This window comes from Panthera onca, chromosome E3 (genome assembly GCF_046562875.1).
Source record: "Panthera onca isolate mPanOnc1 chromosome E3, mPanOnc1 haplotype 2, whole genome shotgun sequence".
Classification (NCBI taxonomy): Eukaryota; Metazoa; Chordata; class Mammalia; order Carnivora; family Felidae; genus Panthera; species Panthera onca.
The window spans coordinates 9,209,769-9,228,801 of record NC_138354.1 but is presented as its reverse complement, the minus strand read 5'-3'; the positions used below and the strand labels follow the sequence as shown (position 1 = coordinate 9,228,801).

Genomic DNA, 19,033 nt, shown 5'->3' with positions numbered 1-19,033 from the left:
TGTCCTGGCATTCTTCCTTCCTACAGACAAATATCCCTCCCCACAGTGATCAAGGCAGGACACACCCCACACACCCAGGGATGCAATTCTCATGGTGGCCACACTCTGACAGCTGCCATCAGCCAACAGTGGGCTACTGAGAGCTCAGCCCACACCAACTAAGGCTGCTGGCCACCTCAGAGGGGCTAAAACCACAAGACGGTTTTACTTACCAACACCTTTAAGTGCAAAGAACCACCTCATCTAAGACTTCATGAGATCTCCAACAATACTGGGAAACTAATGGAGTTACCAAACCAGGCACGTGACCCAGTTTTCATTCACACCCACACCCCCCCCCCCCAACCCCCAAAGCTCAGAAGTTCTGTAATTTGCCCGAGGCCCAGAAGGGAGCCAGATTCAAACTCAGGTCTGTGCTTCTCCCAAATGATACCCCCAGAAGGACCTTTAGAGATCTACTTGAACGTGCTCGTTCTTGTAAGAGAAACAACGGAGGCTCCAAAGGTGCTATGGTTTTTCAAGGTCAGCAAACCCGGTCTGACTCCTAGCTAGCGGCGCTTTCCGATACAGTCTTGTCCCTTGCCCCCAGTCCAACTTCATTCTTTGAGCGGACAGGGGGACAGACCCCCCCCCCCCCCCGCGTCCAAGCAAACCTTCAAAGGCAAATTACACTCATTAAATAAAACTAAGTGGCACTGACATCAGATCTGTAAGTTTATTTGCTCAATGTACGACAGCTACATAATGACTCACATTCATGATATTCCATCACTGAGGAAAACTGCTAAGAATGGTCCGTGTGTGAAAGAATTCCTTAGAGAAACACGGAGTTGGAAAAATAATCACTGATTAGACCTTAAAAATAGTTCACTGCATAACATGACAAAAAAGCACAGAGGCTCATTCAGAGAACATCTTCATTGTTCTCCTACACTGTAATAGTTATAATTTCACCATGACAAACACCAGACATTAAGATTAAGCTAACACTGGTGTTTCTTTTGCTCCCCCCCCCCCTTAAAAACAAAATATATAACTGCATGTCACTATAGCAACATCCAAAACAGATCAATTTGTTACGATCACTATTTGGTAGAGCAAACTGTACCCCCAAAAGGAAAAATTAAATTAAAAAAACTTTAAAAAATTTGAAGACTTAATTTTTTTTTGTCATAGGAATACATAACACCTACAGTATAAGTTAATAAATTTCAAGCTACTGTATAGAAATACAACACTAGCATGCACAATATTGTATCAATAGAGTAATGGAGGAGTAATCATTTCACTGGAGAGACAGTATCAGAGGCAAGTGCATTTCTTTAAAAATAAAGAAAAGAAAAGAAACCATTCAAGCTGCTTAAATATCAAGTCTCCCATCCCCTCTTCATTTTTAGCCCTCGGGTATAATTTTATCTTGCATTATTCTAAAAAGCAGCCAGAGCCAAAGCTGAAATTTGAAAGAAAAAATAGGTTTTGTAATTCCAGTAAATCATTTCCAAATGCTACAAGAAAGGACACAACACTGCTCACTGGACATGAAGATAAGTTAAGGAAAAGCCCCACCTACCCCCTCCCCCCACCCCCAATCTTTTCCCATCCATGGCATTGACTTTAGGCCCCAGTGATGGCACAAAAGCTGTACAGCTCTCTTCTAGGAGTTTACTGCTAGGGTTCAGTTAATTGGGACTTCTGCTCTAGCGTATGGAGGGAACCTTCTAAGGAAAGTCACGCTGTATAAACTGTGCGATGCCACAGAGCATCAATTCGTCGTACTTCTGGTCTTCACGGTCACCTGGATCCTGTCACACGTATCCATTTCCTAACCGTAAGTTCAATTTTGGTAACAGCAAAAGCAACGGTCAGTGTTTCCTCAATTATTACTCATACCTCTCCTTGACTAAATAAAACAAAGAAACAGACAAAACAAGTCTGGCGTCATTACCTGTCTCGGGAGTTCACACGGTTACTGATCTTCTAAAAAAGACTGAACACATACTCAACGGTTCGCGTTTTCAGAAAGATTTTTTCCAAAATGAGAAATGAAGGACCGAAGGCTAACTGAGAACAAATTTGTGGAAAACAGCAAGGTCGTTTCCCTTCAATTCCAAATCATGCGTCGACCACGCGCGAGAGAAAAGGACTCTCCAGCTTCGATGCTTTCGTTAAAAAGAAAAAAATATAGATATATAGAAAAAGTTTTGGTCAAGTAGGAGTTATTTATTATCCGAGGATGATTTTAGTTCATCTTCCTACAACAATTACTCGGGGAAGGAGTGTTTTCGGGGAGGAAAAGACTGACATGCTTCCGGAGGCTCCCGCCATTGGACAGAATGTGTATGACTAGAAGAGCTCTTCCTTCTGGATTTTTCTACCAGTAAGCTTCTAGCACCTGAATTTTCACACACTGCACCGCAGACTTTCTCAGGAGGACGGCCCAGCCTTTGCAGCCCCACAGCGTCTCCACCCCCTGGGCGCCGCCAGCAGAAGGTACAGTGGGGAGCACTCAAGTGAAGAGTGAAATGGCAGCATGATCCCTGAGGAAGGAGCTGTGGCAGCTTAAAAATCAGGAGTTCTCTGAAAATATCAACACAATAAATGACATACAGACCTGAATTTTCTCTATTTTTGTGGTGTGTAACGTTTCTATTAAAGCGAGTAATCCATTTTTGTGGCGGATTGAAGTTAAGAGGAAAGAAAGACAAAAATCCCACAGCCACCTGCCAAGCACCTATTAACCAAAACCTAAAGTAGCTCGGGTTCTCCTCAGGCAAGCCTTTTTGGCCTAGGAGACAGGGAACAGCAACACCAACCCGGGTAAAGGCTGACTAAGGACGGAAAGCCAAAAGAACCAGCAAAGAAAAATGCACACTCGATGGCTTGATGTTACATATGGCTGTCATGTAGAAATACTGTAAACTGCAATTTAGTGTTAATACTGTCGACTAATCGGAGACTTCAGAAAACTGGCAAGGCCTAAAACCACAAGGATAAATATACCTTCTGTCCCAAGTCTGTCAGTTTGGGATTTAAACTATTCCCTGGCTGGTCGAGTGCACCCTGAAAAAAAAACACAACAGAACAAAACAAAAACGCACGGCTAAAAACAGATGAGCTAGGAAGTACCCAGAACTTAAGATTAAGAGCGTATGTACATACAAATCCTTACTGGAACCACAGAACTTCCTGAATGAGGGCCATTCCATTTTTCAGTTTTCTTTTGGACTCCAAACCCTACTCTGGCAATAAGTTAGACTCAAGACAGACAGCTCCACCTGCATTCATCTACAGAACAGTCCGTATGCCAGTGTGAGGCTGCTATTCCAATACCAGCACAGCTAACCTGACTTTCCACTAGTGGTGTTTTGGCAAAAACGTCAAAGAGGCGATCAAAGACAGGACAGGTCGTGGGCTTCTCCCTGGGAAGGTCGTCCCTCCCTTCCCCTCCCCCACCCGACCCCCCACTCATGGGAAAAAAATAAAGACTGCGGTAGGAGCATCAGCGTGCGCTGCCAGTCCACCTGGGGGCCTTAGTTGTTGCCTTCTCCGCCGTCGTCGTCTTGCTGGTCGCTCGTCCAGAGCGTTAGGTTGTCGCGGAGCAGCTGCATGATGAGAGTGGAGTCCTTGTAGGAGTCCTCGTTCAGAGTGTCGAGCTCGGCGATGGCGTCGTCGAAAGCGGTCTTGGCCAAGTGGCACGCCTGCTCCGGCGCATTCTGGATCTCGTAGTAGAAAACGGAGTAGTTAAGAGCCAGGCCTAATCGGATGGGGTGAGTAGGCTGCATGTGCTCCTTGCTGATCTCGTGGGCCTCGCTGTAGGCCTTCTCAGAGGACTCCACGACAGTCGCCCTCTTCTCTCCAGTGGCCACTTCAGCCAGGTAGCGGTAATAGTCCCCTTTCATCTTCAGGTAGAACACTTTGCTCTCGTACTGGGTCTCGCTGCAATTCTTGATCAGGTAGTTATCCAGCAGGCTCAGCACATCCTGACACACCGCTTCCAACTCCTTCTCGATCTTTTCGCGGTAAGCACGGACCATCTCTATCTTCTTCTCATTGCCATCTGCAGAGGTCTTCTGCTCAATGCTACTAATGACCCTCCAGGAAGAGCGGCGGGCCCCGACTACGTTCTTGTAGGCCACGGACAGGAGGTTTCTTTCTTCGTTGGACAGTGGCTCGTTCAGCTCTGTCACCTATTAGGAGGAGAGAACGAGGAGTCGTTATGGTCCAGATGATGGCAGTGGATTAATCCTATCTCTGTGCCACTAAAACACAAACAGACTCGTCGGCTGATTAAAGTGATTAACAGCCGAGAACTGAGGCCGTGTGGGTGTATGGAAGGGGATGGAGGCGGACCGAACAACAAAGAAGGAAAACACTGCTGCTCATCAGTGGTGCCTGAACCCCTGCTTCCTCCCCGGGAAAGGACACATGCTTAGCACATAGCTGTTCCGAAGAACGATCAAAGTCGAGCTCCTAGAGGACAAACCAAAATTTGACCTACGTGGCAAAAGGTCAACAGATCTCTCCTGTAACATTACATACCTACCTACCAAATCCCGGGGGTCGATAAGCACAGGTGGCCAACCTACCTCAACAGTTTTTTAGGAAATCAGACTGACCCTTTCCTTCTAACCTCGTCCTGTCTACTCAGTTCCGTCCCTCTTCAGGGAGAATGTTGTGAGTCAACTTCAAGTTGACATTTGAGAAATGAGAAGGCTTTTCTGCTCTTGTGTTAAGACCGTATGAATTACAAATCTCAGAAGGGAAATCAAAACCACCGGGGGCATGGGACTGAGTCTGGCCACGGAGATACGTCAGCAACTGGGAGAGAACACGGACCTGTTGCTGTGTTCGGCCTAATGCTACGAGCAACACAAAAGAATGGAGAGATGAGCAAGGTATTTCTAAGCTGAGGTGGCCAATGGGAATTAATGCTTCTTTCCATGTGGGCATTTCGACAAGTTTCGATCTTCATCACCCCAAAGATTAATCACCCTGAGGAAGGTAAAGCAATGTCCCACCAATGATCTGTATTTTTAGGACTACCACACAACTGCTTAGAATAAAAAAGTCAGTAACACTGCACTGACTTAATTTATACTACCTGATGTCTGTCCTATCAGAGCCAGACACCGCTGTCTGACAACATGTGAAATAGAAAATTTTACAAGGATAGGGCTTTTTATTCCTATCCAAAGGCACATTTTTTATTTGTCTGGCTATCCTATCTACACTGGTAGTTATACTAAGTCAATGGCTAAGCCACAACATCAGGAACCACGATTCATTCAGTATTTCATAAAGTCTTACAGAGGACCTTGTCCCGTCCTCTCCTACCTGTGGCTCCAGTCATGACACCTTAATTGCAACTAAACAAAACAAAAACTTCGCACTTCTGCCCTTTGTTCTTCCCTCCCTGAAATACTATACAAGTGTCAAGAATCCAAGTTAAGGGGCGCCTGGGTGGCTCAGTTGGTTAAGCATCCGACTTCGGCTCGGGTCACGATCTCACAGTTTGTGAGTCTGAGTCCCACATTGGGCTCTGTGCAGACAGCTTGGAACCTGGAGCCTGCTTCGGATTCTGTGTCTCCCTCTTCTCTCTGCCCCTCCCCGGCTTGAGCTCTCTTTCTCAGAAATAAACATTAAAAGAAGTTAATATCCTCTATTCGTATCCTCTCTGAAACCTTCCCCATCTCTCCCTCCAACCCCAGTTAAAACTGGCCACTCTAGGGGCGCCTGGGTGGCTCAGTCAGTTAAGCGTCCGACTTCGGCTCAGGTCATGATCTCGCGGTCCGGTCCGTGAGTTTGAGCCCCGCGTCGGGCTCTGGGCTGACGGCTCAGAGCCTGGAGCCTGTTTCAGATTCTGTGTCTCCCTCTCTCTCTGACCCTCCCTCGTTCATGCTCTGTCTCTCTCCGTCTCAAAAATAAATAAACGCTAAAAAAAAAAAATTAAAAAAAAAAAAACAAAACTGGCCACTCTACATAGTGTTATATTACTTATAGATGTGAGGAGTGGGGGGAGGACATTATCCAAAATGATATACCAAAACTATTTTGAGGAGTTGGGATACCAAGAGACTTTTTCGTACGTGTGAATCATTCACATTCGGTCTGTATGGAACTTTTATAAACTGGGGAGGTGGGGAGGGTTATGCTTAGTGCAACTGGTTGTATAAATTAAACAGTATCTCTGAGGAGATAATTAAATCAGAACACAAACCAAATCATGCATATTAATTTACGGCAAGCAATTCATTCTTTGAAAGAATTAATCACGCTTTGCTCGCTAATTCCCACAATATCCGGCAAATGACCTATCTGCAAGTATTTCTTAAACTCATCAGCCGCTTTTCTTATGTTACCCTTTTGCTATGCATTACTGGTTCCCCATTATAATGCTGGAGAACAGGACCTTCCCCAGACATGGCCTACATGAGACACAGAGTGAGGAGACAGGGTTTTTGTGCAGAAGGAAATCAGGACACAGGTGCTTTCTGTTCCATGACCTCTGACCCCCGTGGCCCTGTGGAAACTCCACTTCTCCAGAATAAGGCGGCTTGTATCGTCTCCCGTCCAATTCTTTATATGTTCTAGGCTCTGGAGACACTATTCTCAGCCCACAGACCACACTGTCACTCCTGATGATTTGAGGCATATTCGGATAACCCAGAAGATCGGGGTTTTCCCAGGCCCACCATTTTACTAAGTGACCTTGGGTGCAAGCATTTCATCCTCCTGGGCATCTCATTTTCTTATCCGTTAAAATGAGAGTTCTGCCTCTTTCATAAAATTACTATTAAGAGTGTATCAGATGAGGGGCGACCGGTCAGTTGAGTGTCTGACTTGGTTTCCACTCAGGTCATGCTATCACGGGTCACTGCCTCGAGCCCTGCGTCAGGCTCTGTGCTGGCAGCATGGAGACGGCTTGGGATTCACTCTACCCCCACCTCTCTCTCAAAATAAATAAAACATTAAAAAATTTTTTTTAATTTTTTTCAAAATTAAAAGAGCCTATCAGATGAACGGTAAAGTGCTCTTGACTCAATAAAGTGACAAAGAGGTGAGCAATTACTTTTGAGAATGCCTTGAATAGTTTTCCATTTTAATTCTCAGCATAAGAAGCCTCTAAATTTCTTACATAACAATCTGCTAGCTTACATCCCTCTATCAAGTATCGCTTCTCCATTTCATCCTGTTCTCTGTTCAAAGTTGAAATTTCTTTAGCTACCTTACATCACTTCCTTTCCAGAAACTTTAACATCATATAGCCTGAAAAACAAAAACAAAAACAAAAACGTCCCCAGACTGGCTTTCAAACAGGCAGAGGCCTCTGTAAGCCTCAGGCACGCAAACCATAGGACTCCAGCCTATATTCACTGGACACTCGCCTCTAGTGCAACCTGATAACTGTCTCCGATGCAAAAAGAAGCCAGAGTGCCTAAGGCCATTGAGATCGAGTTCTGGCCTTTCCCCTAAATCATGCTGTCCTTATTTCCAGAGCCGGCAACTATTTAAAGCTCAAATGACCTCACCAGTACCCTATACTGTCAGGTCTCCTGCTGCAAATGCAGTAGGGCTGCAGAGCCCACGGGCAGCAATGTGCTTATGTCAAGACGGCACGGTTGCCCCAGACGGGCACACGGAGATTATGAAACGGCAGTATCGCCCTTAGATATAGTAACTCGACCACATTTGGAACATACCCAGATGTTCTCTGCCAATGAAGAACTAAGTTAGAGGGAAAAACCTTGAACTCTTAAAAAGTCCGCTCAAAGGAAAGATGAGGTTCCTCTAGGAGCCTTAAACAAGCACTTCAAAAACTCCTTAAGATCAAAATGACTTGTGTGAGAATTAACCTGTGATTTTTACGTTCAAACAAGAGATCCCAAACAGGCTAGTTTTAAGAGTCAAGAGAACTTTTGAAAAGGGGAGAAAAAAAATTATTCTCATAGTGTCCAAAAAAAGGTTTAACCAAGATAGAAGGAGAGTGTTCGATGTGGGAAGATGAGAGAGATGTATCATCTGGGAAGGGAGAGACTTATTTTTCAAAAACAGTCACTGAATTGTTTCTACAATGCAACACATTTATTTTTTTTTTATTTTTTTTTTTCAACGTTTTTTATTTATTTTTGGGACAGAGAGAGACACAGCATGAGCGGGGGAGGGTCAGAGAGAGAGGGAGACACAGAATCGGAAACAGGCTCCAGGCTCCGAGCCGTCAGCCCAGAGCCTGACGCGGGGCTGGAACTCACGGACCGCAAGATCGTGACCTGGCTGAAGTCGGACGCTTAACCGACTGCGCCACCCAGGCGCCCCTACAATGCAACACATTTAAATGCAACACATTTAAATATGGTCCCCAAAATATACTGTCACGGCTGCTGGAAAATGTAGAAAGTCTGTATTCTCTGGCGTGTCACATGTTCCGCTTAAAAACAAAATGAAACTTTCTGTCTTTTCAACTCCTAGGATACTAGTCCAAGTTCAAATTTCTTTCGGTGAGTTCAAGATAAACAGAGGAGTAAAAAGACCCAGAAAATCTGGTATTCTCAGACAGGTTAAGAACTAGAACTCCCCAAATCCCAGCTGCTAAGGAATCAGATATTAATTAGTGTCAACTGTTCTCCCCTAAGAGTTGATGCAGAGACTTTTCAACCAAAGATCAGCAACCCTCAAGATTCTTGGAAAGCTATTTAGAGGACTTTCTGACCCCAAGATTCAGAGCACTGAGTCATTTACAATTTCCTCAACTTCTCTATCAAGGACCTTAAATTGTAATGAACACAACTTCAAATGTTTAATCTTCTTAAATAAGAAAAAACTTGAATCAGGCTTACTTTATTTAAAATCTATTTCTATTGGGGCACCTGGGTGGCTCAGTTGGTTGAGTGTCTGGCTTCCACTCAGGTCATGATCTCATGGTTTGTGGGTTCGAGCCCTAGATCAGGCTCTGTGCTGATACCTCAGAGCCTGGAGCCTGCTTTGGATTCTGTGTCTGTCTCCCTCTCTCGCTGCCTCTCCCCTGCTTGTGCTCTCAAAAAATGGACAAATAAACATTAAAAAATATATAAATAAATAATATCTATTCCTATCTTGCAGAAGCTTACAAAGAAGTTACAAAACAACAGTTACGCGGGGCGCCTGGGTGGCTCAGTCGGTTGAGCGTCCGACTTCAGCTCAGGTCACGATCTCACAGTTCGTGAGTTCGAGCCCCGCGTCAGGCTCTGGGCTGATGGCTCAGAGCCTGGAGCCTGCTTCCGATTCTGTGTCTCCCTCTCTCTCTGCCCCTCCCCCATTCATGCTCTGTCTCTCTGTCTCAAAAATAAATAAACATTAAAAAAAAAACAAAAAAAAACAAAAAAACAACAGTTATGGTGGTGACCACAAGACATCTTGATTTAAGAAAGCTGAAAATCTCCAGAAAAAACTGAGTTCACATCCCCAAAAAATAAGACAGAAGGGATGAACAGGTGGAAAAAAGGATGTTTAGGGCATGAAACTATTCTGTAGGATACCCTAATGGCGAGTACATGTCATTACACACTCGTCAAAATCCATAGAACATGCATCACCGAGAATAAACCCTAATGTAAACAAACCATGGACGGTAGGTCTAGGCCCACTGACTCTAACAGACCAGTCAAAAGACACTGACAGCACAGGACACTGTGCAGGCAGGCGGTGGCAGGGCAGGTAGGGGGCACATGGGAACTCTGTGCTTTCCGCTCAATTTCGCTGTGAACCGGAAACTGCTCTTAAAAAAAAAAAAAAAAAAGAAAAAGTCTATTAAAGAAAAGTAGAAAGGAAAAAGAGGGCTAGCAGACACTAGGTATAACATTTGGCCCCGTCTTCCATTTTTTAGGGCCCTCAGGTGTGGAGTACTAACCACCCAGAAAGGCCAAGAAGAAATGAAAAAGATAAACACAGTGACTGCTGTATAGGAACATCCTATGCCAAAAACAGAAAAAACAAGGTGACAACGTGCAGGATGGGCATCAGCGTCCATGTAACGGACACAGTATCTATGTGTTGTACAGACAGAAGAATAAACCATTGGAAAGAAACACTTTCAAGTGTTCTGCTTGAATACAGAACTAATCCTGTATTCTAGAGATGACCAGTCTACTAAATAACTACAAAAACTTTACAAAATAACCTGAAGCTATGTCTCGCCTGAGTAAAACGCCTTTAAACTTGAAAAACTTGAATTATAGTCTGCGTGGAAGAGTTAACTGGAGACTGCTATCTTTAGAAAGGTCTGCTGGCAAAGCTGACCCCTGGCTGGCATCTGAGAACTTGAATTTTGGAAGGGTTCCCATCATTCCCAGATGAGAATGGCTCCCTGTCCCTAAACTGTTTGCGCAAACAATGTGGTTCATGGTAAACACCTGTTTTCCTTCTAGGAGTCTTCATTTTTGGTATGTGCTAGGCAGGAAGTACTATGTGAATAGTCCCAGTAAAACCCGTGGTCACTAAATCTCTTATGAAACTCCTTGGCAGACACCATTTCACACACACACCCTACGTAGGAGTCCCTAGCAGGAGTCCCCTGGGGGAGAGGATTCTCGCTTGGGCCTGGTTTACTCTTTGCCCGAGGCACCTTTTTTCTTTGCTGATTTCGCTCAGTATGGCTTCACCGTAATAAATCAGCAGCCCTGAGCACAACTGTAGTACACTCATTCTGGAAAACTTGATAGAACGTGTCCTGTAAGGTCTGATGACAAGGAAAATGTACTGAAAAGCCATGCATCAGATAATCCACCAGACATTTGTTGAGCATCTATCTAGCACGTGTCCCACGCCACCACTCTGCGAAGACAAAACAGACATCCTGGAGGGGGCACACACTTATTCACTTTACGTCACCAGCCACACAGGTGGATCTTCTGAGAGTAGCACGCTACCTGGGCAGTTTAGAGGAAATTTTCATTAGAAAATAACATCAGCTGGGCTTTAAAAAAAAAAAACAAAAAAAACCCGGCAGCAACCATCCCGGATAGACACTGTGCGGAAGGGAAACATTTCAGGAAGAGGAACATCCTACAACAGTCATGTAACTTCGTATTCATCAGGGCCAACTGCAAGGTCTCACAGGTGACAGGAGAGCTGGCCAAGCACCGGGGCTTTTCTGACAGCCACCAAGTCCTGAGTTTTTTTTCACAACCACTCTACAGAGGCGGACATCACACTTACTTCACGGGTGTGAGGCAGAGATACGAAATGATTTTTCCCCCAAAGCACACCACAAACACGCAGCAAAGACGGGACATAAACGTGGGCCCTATGGCTTCAAGCCCTGTGTTCTCTGACGATATAAACGTTGCTGACACATCACAGAGAAAGGGCTGATTTCTCTAATACAGACCTAAAAATGAATTTCAGACGAACCAGCAACAGCAAAAGGAGTAAAAGGAACGGACAGTTGAAAGAAAGGGAAACACAAGCAGAGCACCCAAACCTCATCCATCACAAATGTTCGTTTTTTCTCTGATCAGACGGGCAATATCTCAAGTCAGACGACTTATGAAGGTGATGGCATGGGTAAAGCACTCGCTTACAGTGGGAAACTATAAACTGGCAAAACCTTTATCGGAGGGCAATCTGGAAAGGACTATCAAAATTACAACTGCTCAACAACTTTTGACTCTGCAGCCCCCACCCCTCTTTTCAAAGCTCACAACCCCAAAATCAAGAGTTGCGTGCTCTACCGACTGAACCAGCCAGGCGACCCTCTGCAATTCCCTTTCTTGAAAGGGATTCACTGCGTTATTGCTAACAGCTGAAGTCTGGAGCCACCTAAATGGTCTTCGGTAAGAGACTAGTTATTAGATTAGGACACATCCATACAGTGGAATTAAGACAGCCAATCAGAAAGTATTTGTGTAGGGGTGCCTGGGTGGCTCGGTTGGTTAAGCGGCCCACTTCGGCTCAGGTCATGATCTCGCGGTTCAGGAGTTCGTGCCCCACATCGGGCTCTATACTAACAGCTCAGAGCCTGGAGCCCACTTCAGATTCTGTGTCTTCCTCCCTTTCTCTCTCAAAAATTAAAAAAAAAAAAGTATCTGTGTATTCTCAGTGTACTTTCTAGAAAGGTCTGAAAACAGAGTGGCTGGGAGGCAGTCAAGATTGAGAAGGTTGAATGTTGACCCGTTACGGTATACCCAAACAAACCCGCTCCACAATTTACCCTGTTAATCAGATCTACAATTAAAGTTTAAAGCCAATTTTGAAAAACGAGTTTAAAAAAAAAAAAAAGCTGAAGCCAGTAATTTTATATAAACTAGTTTATTGATATAAATGATTGTACATCTGCTGGTTAGTGCTCACTACCCCACCCCTACCAACTTTTTTCCATTCATTTTAGTTGTATAAAAATCTTCCACTGTATCTTTATACAGATTAGGACCAGTATATAGTATATATACCATAGATTTCAGCCCTGTCATTAAACCAATTATTATTTCGTATATTTTCCCATTTTATTCCCTACATAATCTTTGTTAAATCCAACACTTTTTTGAATTTTTAAAAAAATATTTTAATGTTTATTTTATTTTTGAGAGAGAGAGAGAGAGAGAGGGAGACACAGAATCCGAAGCAGGCTCCAGGCTCCGAGCTGTCAGCACAGAGCCCGATGCGGGGCTTGAACTCACGAACCATGAGATCATGACCTGAGCTGAAGTCAGACGCTTAACTGACTGAACCACCCAGGTGCCCCTATTCCCTACCTAATCTCCTGGTTTCCAAGTATCACTCTCTTTCCCGTAGTTATACTTCCTATACTTGTAATCACATCTTCCTGCATGCACAAGGGCAATGTTACTATCGCTGATCATGGGCATCTTTGTTTGGTTGTGAATTTAATGGAATACTTCCAGTGTTTCATTCTTAAATACTCACTTTCGCTTTACAAGAGATTTCTCTACCATGTCGAGAAAGTATCCATCTATTCCGTATCTTTCTAAGTAACTTTCGTCATATCAGAAATGGGTTCTTTACCAAATTGTAACTTCTATTTTGGTCCTCCAGATAACGCTTTATGATTTAGTACTGTTATTCCCATGTTAAAGTTAGGAACATTAAGGCTCAGGGCCCCAGAATGGAACGCATACCTAATGGCTCAAAATCCTATATGCCTTCCACTATAGGCCTAGTTCTTAACCAAGGAAGGGGAAGCTTTTTTAAGGTATCTCCCTCCGCAGCCCTAACTCTTGAAGACTCAGTAGTGTGTGGAATCCATACTTGTGTTTCTCCGGGTTAAGAACTGCGGCACAATGTTCCTCAAAATGTGGAGTTACCACGTGACTCAGCAATTCCACCCTTTGGTAAGTACAGAGGAGAGTACTGACAACATAACGTCCACACAAAAACTTGTAAACAAATGTTCACAGCAGCACTAGTCAAAACAGCCCCAAAGTGGAAACAATCTCATTGTCAGCTGGTGAGCAGACAAAATTAAATGCAGTATTATCCAAACGACAGAGGAGGGACACAGGCTACAACATGGGGGACACTGGAAATGCGATGCCGAACGAAAGAAGCCCCTCACAAAAGACCACATACTGTAGGTTTCCAGTTTTAGGAAATGTCCCAAACAGGCGAATCTCTAGAAACACAGACTGGTGGTAGCTTAGGGCTCGGGGGTTTTGGGGGCAGGGGAGTAGGCAGTGACTCCCAATGGGTACAGGGTTTCTTTGCGGGGAATGACAATATTTATTCCAGGACTCAGACACTGGTGCGAGTTACACAACCCTGAACATGCTAAAAACCACTGAGAGGTGTCTGGGTGGCTCAGTCAGTTAAGTGTCCGCCTTCGGCTCAGGTCATGATCTCGTGGTTCCTGAGTTCGAGCCCCAGGTTGGGCTCTGTGCTGACAGCTCGGAGCCTGGAGCCTGCTTCGGATTCTGTGTCTCCTCTCTCTCTGCTCTCCCCTGCTCGTGCTCTTGCTCTCTCTCAAAATTAAACATTAAAAAAAAAAAAAAAAAAATCACTGAATTGTACATTTTCAATGGGTGACTGGTAGGTGGATTTTACCTCAATAAAGCTATAAAAATAAAACCGCTGCACTGTATCATAGTCTACACAGCACTTTCACACATACCAGCAATTAAACATTAACTCACATGTTTGAGGAGTTCAGAATTCCAGATACTTCGTGCTTCATAATACATGGGCTTATACAAAGAAAAGTAACTATAACAGAGCACAAACCTTGTGTTTTTAATTCTCCTCAAAATGAGAACAAGAGTACTGTGTTATGTTTATTGCTCACGCATACTTACATAAACCTGAAAAGGGCTAAGAAATTTACATTCCCTACCACAGGTTATTTTTCCATTATGGTAATAAGCATCCAATCCCGCCATTAGGCGAGGGAAATGCCAAGGAGAGAAACACACTAAGATTACTTAACTTCCCGAAATACAGACAATCCACACGAATAGCAAACCAGAGCTCCCTTCCCTCTTACAGACCGAGTGAACGTCTTCTACCCTCTACCTGCATGCTTTCCGGGAGAACTCAGCCTAAACCCACCTTTAGAGATTCACTTCATGTTAAAACCTAGTTCATCTCCCTACAACTGCCACGGGCTAGCCTTAAGAATTTTATCTTTTGGGGCCAGAATCAATTCCTCATACAGGTGAAGAGAGCCCTCCTATCTCTGGATCTCGCCTGCTTACTATTTTCTATGATCTGGATACAATTCCCCTGCCCATCCCGACTCTCTTCCCCCAAAGAGGCTCCCTGGTCACTGCCCTTCAGCCTGCTACTTAGAATACAAGACTGCAAGCTTCAGCAAACAAATGAGCTAATATTTATAACTGCTGCTTTTACGACAGATCTGTGTTTTGGTGGGAAAGGGGGAACTCCCCCAGCTGAAAATGAAACAAACTGGCGTGTATGAAAGTGCTGTATAAACTATGGTACAGCACAGCAGTTTCTTGAAAACCACTCTACTGAGATATTACCTATCGGGCAAAGGCCAGAGATGCTATTGCCACACAATATTCAGGACAGCCATCCTACAGGAGCGAAGAATAATACGGTCCAAATATCGATGTAGAAAAACCCTGCACCAAGTTACCGACACTCGGGTCATGATACTCACATTCTTCCTCATACCACACACTTCTGTGCTCTCATGCTTTTCCAACCACCTAAACACACTTCCAGAACCCATAAAGAAAAATTATATATCCAGCAGGTCCTAATTCAAATACTACATACGCTTCTTGAAAAATTCTCAGGCAGCTCTAATCACTGCTTACTCTGTGTAACTTTTACCTTCCACCTTTTATACTGGGTTTTTTGGGGGTTTTTTTTGTTTTTGTTTTTGTTTTTTTTTTTTTGGTAAATTTTTATTTATTTATTTATTTTTGAGGGCAGGGGGTGGGGGAGGGCAGGGGAACACAGAGAGGAAGACAGAGAATTCCAAGCAGGCTCCGTGCTGCCAGTGCAGAGTCCAACACGGGGCTCAAACTCATGAGCTGTGAGATCATGACCCGAGTGGAAATCAAGAGCCAGACACTTAATCGACTGAGCCACCCAGGCGCCCCAACATGCTGCCGATTCCTAACACTTTGTACCGTTAACTGTATACCTTTCCTTTCCCCAAGAAGACTGAAGTCCTTAAGGGGCAGGTACCACCTCGCACTCACCAATGAATCACCATGTTACCTAACAGTCACTTCTGAATGTGTAAGTGACATGAATTTACACATGATGTATCAAGCCCAGACTGTTTGCAAAAGTGGCAATAATATTTCTTCCCAACCCTGTACACATCTTCCTTTTCACTATGATTTTGTAGCTCCTCCTATGAAGAAATGGAATACAGTTCTCCACCCCACAGGCTGCACTCGGTCATGTGACTTACATTAACTAGTGGAATATTATCGAGTATAAGGCAAGCAAAGGCCTGAAAAGTGCTCGAGAGTCAGGAAGGGCTTGCTGCTAGGAAACTTCCACGGCCACTGTAGTTTCATCTAGCCAAACTGAGGCTGGCCTAAACCAAAAATACTTGGCCAAACAACAGAATCATGAGAAGTAAGAAATCTTTGTTTGGGGTAATCTGATATCAACAAAAACTCACTTATATACTTGTTTTAATATTATCTCGCAGTGTTAAATTCTGCTTAAATTAACTTCTGAAAATCAATCAGACTGAATTCCTACTGCGATCTCAATCAACACCCTAGGTCTCTTTGCCCCCAACAGGTGCGATTGTTAAATGCCATCTGCACCACATGGAATAATGAAAAGCTGAATTTGGGGGCCAAAATACAAGACTTTAAGCAAAAAAAATAAGGCCATTTCATTACCCTAGATTCCACCCACTGCTCCAGTCTGATCTCACTTTCTAACAACTAGGACATTTGTCAAAACTTTGCTGTGTAACCCCACATAGGAGGAAAAACACCTGACCTGAATGTCTTGAAAAAATTCAGGTATACATATTCCAGTGTTCCCTTGGCTGGTAGTCAAATAACCCTATTCTAAAAAGTAATTCAATCAAAATTAGTTAAAAATTAAACAGCTTCTTCTACAAACCCATACTGACTTTCTTTTACAATAAGTTCCACTTTTAGGCCTTTTCTTTGCTTCTACAACTTCTCCCAGAATCAACGTCACGTTCACTTTCGTTGGGATTGTTCACCTACGTCCGTATCTCTTGTTCCACCTCCATTATCCAAGGCTATTCCCCCAAATCCATTATGAACAATAGTTCAGCTATCTCATCAAATTTGACAACTTCTCACCCAAGCTACACCCTTGACCTCTTTGTTCAGAATCACTCACTTTATTTTTTAAGTTTTTACAAGTTTGCTTATTTATTTTGAGAGAGGAAAAAGAGCACAAGTGGGAGAGGGAGAGCCAGAATACCAAGCAGGCTCCATGCTGTCAGCATGGGGCCTGATGCAGGGCTCAATCCCATGAACCATGAGATCATGACCTGAGCCGAAATCAAGAGTGGGACACTTAACTGACTGAGCCACCCAGGCGCTCCAGAATCACTTGCTTTTTTTTTTAAGTTTATTTTACTTGTTTTGAGAGAGACAGTGCAAGCCAGGGAGGGGCAAAGAGAGAGGGAGAGAGAAAATTCCAAGCAGGTTCCATAATACCAATGCAGAGCCTGATGTGGAGCTCGAACTCACAAACCATGAGATCATGACCTGAGCTGAAACCAAGAGTCAGATGTTTAACTGACTGAGCCACCCAGGCGACCCCCAGAGAAATCACTCACTTTTAAAATCAAACTCTTGGGGCGCCTGGGTGGCGCAGTCGGTTAAGCGTCCGACTTCAGCCAGGTCACGATCTCGCGGTCCGTGAGTTCGAGCCCCGCGTCAGGCTCTGGGCTGATGGCTCGGAGCCTGGAGCCTGTTTCCGATTCTGTGTCTCCCTCTCTCTCTGCCCCTCCCCCGTTCATGCTCTGTCTCTCTCTGTCCCAAAAATAAATAAAAAACGTTGAAAAAAAAAAAAAAAAAAAATTAAATAAAATCAAACTCTTACAACCTCCAGTAATACCAGTCCTCACTCCCACCTACTGGCACTCCCACTGTGCTCTTGAATCCCATCCTTTCTCTTCCCCTTCAGACTTTACTCCTTTCTTCTAAGATTCACCAATTCCATTGTTTTTGTTTAAATATACACTTTCCTGTGCCTTGTCCTTCTGTTCCATGAGCTCTAAAGCATTCAAATGCGCAATCAGTCCAATCACTCAGCCTTTTTTATTCTTCCACCCAAAACTGAAGCGAGTAAAGACAGGGAGGGAGACCGAGAGAGACACCAAGAGAAGACCAGCCGCTGCGCATTAGGGTTTTTCTGACCCTCTGCACTCACTGCCTAGCGATCCTTGCTTACCACTGCCTCTTTGTAGAGGAAAGCGACCACTAGGTAAGCAGATTCCAAGGCCTTTTCTTGGCAAACAACTTCTCCTATCGTTGCCTCCTCCCTATGCGCCAACTAAGTGTTTCTTCCCTCTATGTGCCCAGTGGTCAGTCATTCTCTCCCCTGTATGTTCCCTCCTCCTCTCCTGCTCTTTCCCATTAACATATAACCCAAGTTTAGGGTGAAAATAAGTGATGCCTTTTAATCTCATTTTTTTTCCATCTCTTTATTTCCTACAAAATCAAGCTTCTGAAAGTTCAGTCTAGGGGCGCCTGGGTGGCTCAGTCGGTTAAGCGTCCGACTTCAGCTCAGGTCACGATCTCACGGTTTGTGAGTTTGAGCCCCGCATTGGGGTTGTGCTGACTGCTCATAGCCTGGAGACTGCTTCAGATTCTGTGTCTCATTCTCTCTGCTCCTCCCTGACTTGTGCTCTATCTCTTAAAAAATAAATAAATGTAAAAAAACTTTTTAATAAAAAAAAGAAAGTAAGCCTATACTTCCTAGCATTTCCTCCTTTCGTTTACTCCCCACCTCTCCACCCCTGTACCCATCTAGTAAAATGCCATTAACTATCCTTCCCATTTCATATCCCTAACCAATGTTCCCTTAAGCCAACTTAAATTTTTATTCGTAAAGGAACCCAACACTGCCGACCACTCCCCCTTTCTTGACACGCTCTTCCCTTCGTTAGCATTCTTTCCTGGTTTTCTGCCTTCATCACTACCAACTCAGCTTCCTCATTCTGGTAACTATAGAAGTGCTATTCCCCAGGGTTACATGTTTTGACTCCAACTCTCTGCTTTCCCTAGGTGACCTTACTACGCCTGGTGTTAACCACCATGGATATACAGTGACCCCCACTAGAATGGCAGTTCTGGGGGGGGAATGGGACACATATTCTCCAGCTCTTGGACCAGAACGTAGTCTTTAGTTGGTCCTAAAAAAATATGTTTACTTGGGGCACCTGGGTGGCTCGGTAGGTTGAGTACAGCTCTTGGTTTCAGCTCAGGTCATGATCTCAGTTTGTGGGATTGAGCCCCACATCCAGCTCTGCAGAGCCTGCTTGGAATCCTCTCACCCTCTCTCTCTGCCCCTCCCCTGCTCGTTCTCTCTCAAAATAAATAAAAATATTTAACATCTAAAAATA

General features: G+C 44.2%; 1 protein-coding gene and 1 long non-coding RNA gene across 2 annotated transcripts in view; both read right to left on the bottom strand.

The window, feature by feature from the left end:
• Positions 1–701: 701 nt before the first annotated feature.
• YWHAG (tyrosine 3-monooxygenase/tryptophan 5-monooxygenase activation protein gamma) overlaps positions 702–19,033 on the bottom strand; it is a 28,287-nt gene continuing 9,955 nt past the window's right edge. The window contains exon 2 of the mRNA XM_060649230.3: positions 702–4,187. Coding sequence (XP_060505213.1) covers positions 3,531–4,187 — 657 coding nt within the window. The 3' untranslated portion in view covers positions 702–3,530. The remainder of the gene's footprint in view (positions 4,188–19,033) is intronic.
• On the bottom strand, positions 6,354–17,254 carry LOC145713296 (uncharacterized). Its single transcript, XR_014136334.1, has 2 exons — positions 8,327–17,254; positions 6,354–8,066 (listed from the first exon to the last, which is right to left on the bottom strand). It is a non-coding gene; the product is annotated as an uncharacterized LOC145713296 (long non-coding RNA).